This window comes from Buceros rhinoceros, unplaced genomic scaffold (assembly GCF_000710305.1).
Source record: "Buceros rhinoceros silvestris isolate BGI_N320 unplaced genomic scaffold, ASM71030v1 scaffold20770, whole genome shotgun sequence".
Classification (NCBI taxonomy): Eukaryota; Metazoa; Chordata; class Aves; order Bucerotiformes; family Bucerotidae; genus Buceros; species Buceros rhinoceros.
The window spans coordinates 4026-6162 of NW_010391548.1; the positions used below are offsets into that span (position 1 = coordinate 4026).

At 59.0% G+C, this 2137-nt stretch overlaps 1 protein-coding gene across 1 annotated transcript in view; it reads right to left on the bottom strand.

The window, feature by feature from the left end:
- Positions 1-1379: 1379 nt before the first annotated feature.
- Positions 1380-2137, bottom strand: part of TOR3A (torsin family 3, member A) — a gene marked incomplete at its 5' end in the record, with an annotated part of 5692 nt that continues 4934 nt past the window's right edge. Inside the window, one exon of the mRNA XM_010142306.1 lies at positions 1380-1661. Within this exon, the coding sequence (XP_010140608.1) occupies positions 1380-1661 (282 nt within the window). The remainder of the gene's footprint in view (positions 1662-2137) is intronic.

Sequence of the window (2137 nt, forward strand, 5' to 3'; positions counted from 1 at the left end):
GGTCGGCTCCAGCTCTCCACGCACCCGGGGAGCAGCACGCAGGCAGCCGGCTCCTCTCCCTGCCTTGGACTGTGAAGGTAACAGAGCCAGCGTGCCCGGGGAAACGCCAACTCGGAGGCTGCAGCAGGACTAGGAAGTGTCTGGTCAATCTTTTCCCAGAGGTCGTGCTGCTCATCGCTGGCACCACGGCGAGGCTCAAAGCTTAACACAGACCAAAGGTCCGCGCGGGGGCTGTCCAGGGGGGCGAAGCCCCGTCCTCGGCGGGTGCTGGCTCACCTCGCTGCCCCAGCCCAGCTGCGTTGGAAGGGAGTTTTGACCTAGAGGTCACAAACCGATTCCCGTTAACACCGTGGAAATTTTGTGGTCCCGCTGTAACACGCTTATCACCTGGCAAGTACCCAGACAGCAAACAGCCCCTCGGCGTAGTAATGCTGATACCAGCCAAAAAACCACAGCGTGCGACGGACTGCGAGAAAAAAAACAACAAACCCCAAGCTTACGCATCCCTGAAACCCGAAGGTAGCTGCAGCCTGCTCCTTCAGCCACCCTCCTCCTCAGCCGCCCTTTGCCCTGGGAAGGGGAATTAGTGTCCCCTGTTTCATTTTGCAGAGAAGCAAAAAGGCTCTTCACCAAACTGGCGGGGCTGGCGCTAGAGGATCTGTCTTCCAGGTCCCTTCCAACCCAAACCATCCTATGATTGTAGTCTATGGAACTGCTTAGAAAAATAATTCCAGAAGTTCACCTCACCCCTACAGCTGCTCCCATAAAACAGAAGACTCCAAGGAGAGAGGGACAAGGAGGGGCTGTGGATTTGACATCTCCGGAGGAGATCACTCAGTCATTTTCTCTATGCACGGGCCTGCCTCACAAATGGTGACCCTGGCACACACATCCCTGAGCCGCAGGCGCCTTGGGAACGTAGGAGAGCGAGAGAAAACCACCTCAACTCCAGCAAAACCGTTCTGTGCAGTTCTGAGAAAACTGGGGATGGGTGTGGACGTGGCTTCTGCTGGACTGTCTCAGCAGGACCGGTCTGAGGCCTTCGCTATGCACCGAACAAACCGAGGACTTGGACGTCCCCGCTCACATTGAACAAAGCATCTGTCAGCACAACCAGGTCACTACTCCAGGCTACCACCTGCTAAAAGAAGGGACTCAAAACCCCCCAGACCGCTCCAAACGCCGCTGAGCGCAGGCTGTCCCCACGTCCCAGCAGTAAGACTGGGCGCAGCTCTCCTGCCCCGCAAACCGCCCTCGGAGGAACAAGGGGTTAAAGTCTCTGTCACGGTGCCAACCTGCCTGCCCCACCTTGTGCGGGAAGAGCAGCTCCTCAGCGCAGGGAGCGCCACCTTCACCACAGCTGGAGACCCAGCCGGGGGTTAAGGCAGGAAGTAATTGATGCGCTGGGAAACAGATTTGCAGCCCTGTGCAGAGAAGAGCTGCTCCTCTTTGGGGACAAACACCATCATCCTGGCCACCTCGTCGAGGGCAGCCTCGGTGTACGGAAGTCCACGGGCCAGGAAGGCATCCCGCGCACAGAGCTTCACGTGGTGGTACTCCAGGGGCAGGAACGGCACCAAGGAATCGATGAGGTTCTCTCTGAGGAGGTGGCTGTGGGCGTAATCGTTCTCTGCAACAAAACGCAAGACAAAACAAACTTCAGGAGCTTCCTCTGAGCTTTGTCCCTCTGCGGGACAAAGCCCCTGCCTCTGAGGGGGCTGTTGCATCTCATCCGGCTGTTTGTGGTGGGAGACACATCAAAGACCTGGCCAGCACCAAGGTTAGACACAGAAGGTCACTGCAGCTTCCCTGTCCCGGGCCAAGAGGAGCCTCGGTACCTCCCTGCGGTGTCAGGCTGCCTTTTCCAGGGCTGAGGGTGCTCCCTCCTCCCTCCCGTGCTCATGGGGTTGGGCTAACGGGGGTGAAGGAAGGGGCTCATGTCGCAAACAAGCCCCCCGGGGTCTGGGGTGGAATAAAGGCTTGCTCCACGGCGCACACACTTGTGTGGCACAGAGTGGGGGCACCACGTACGCCGGCGAAGAGGGGCAGCTTTGGGAGCAGCCTGCCCACAGCAGCCCGCACGCAAGCCCTGCTCTTACCTTCCGGCTTCTGCAGCTCCAGTCGCAGCCCCTCCTCC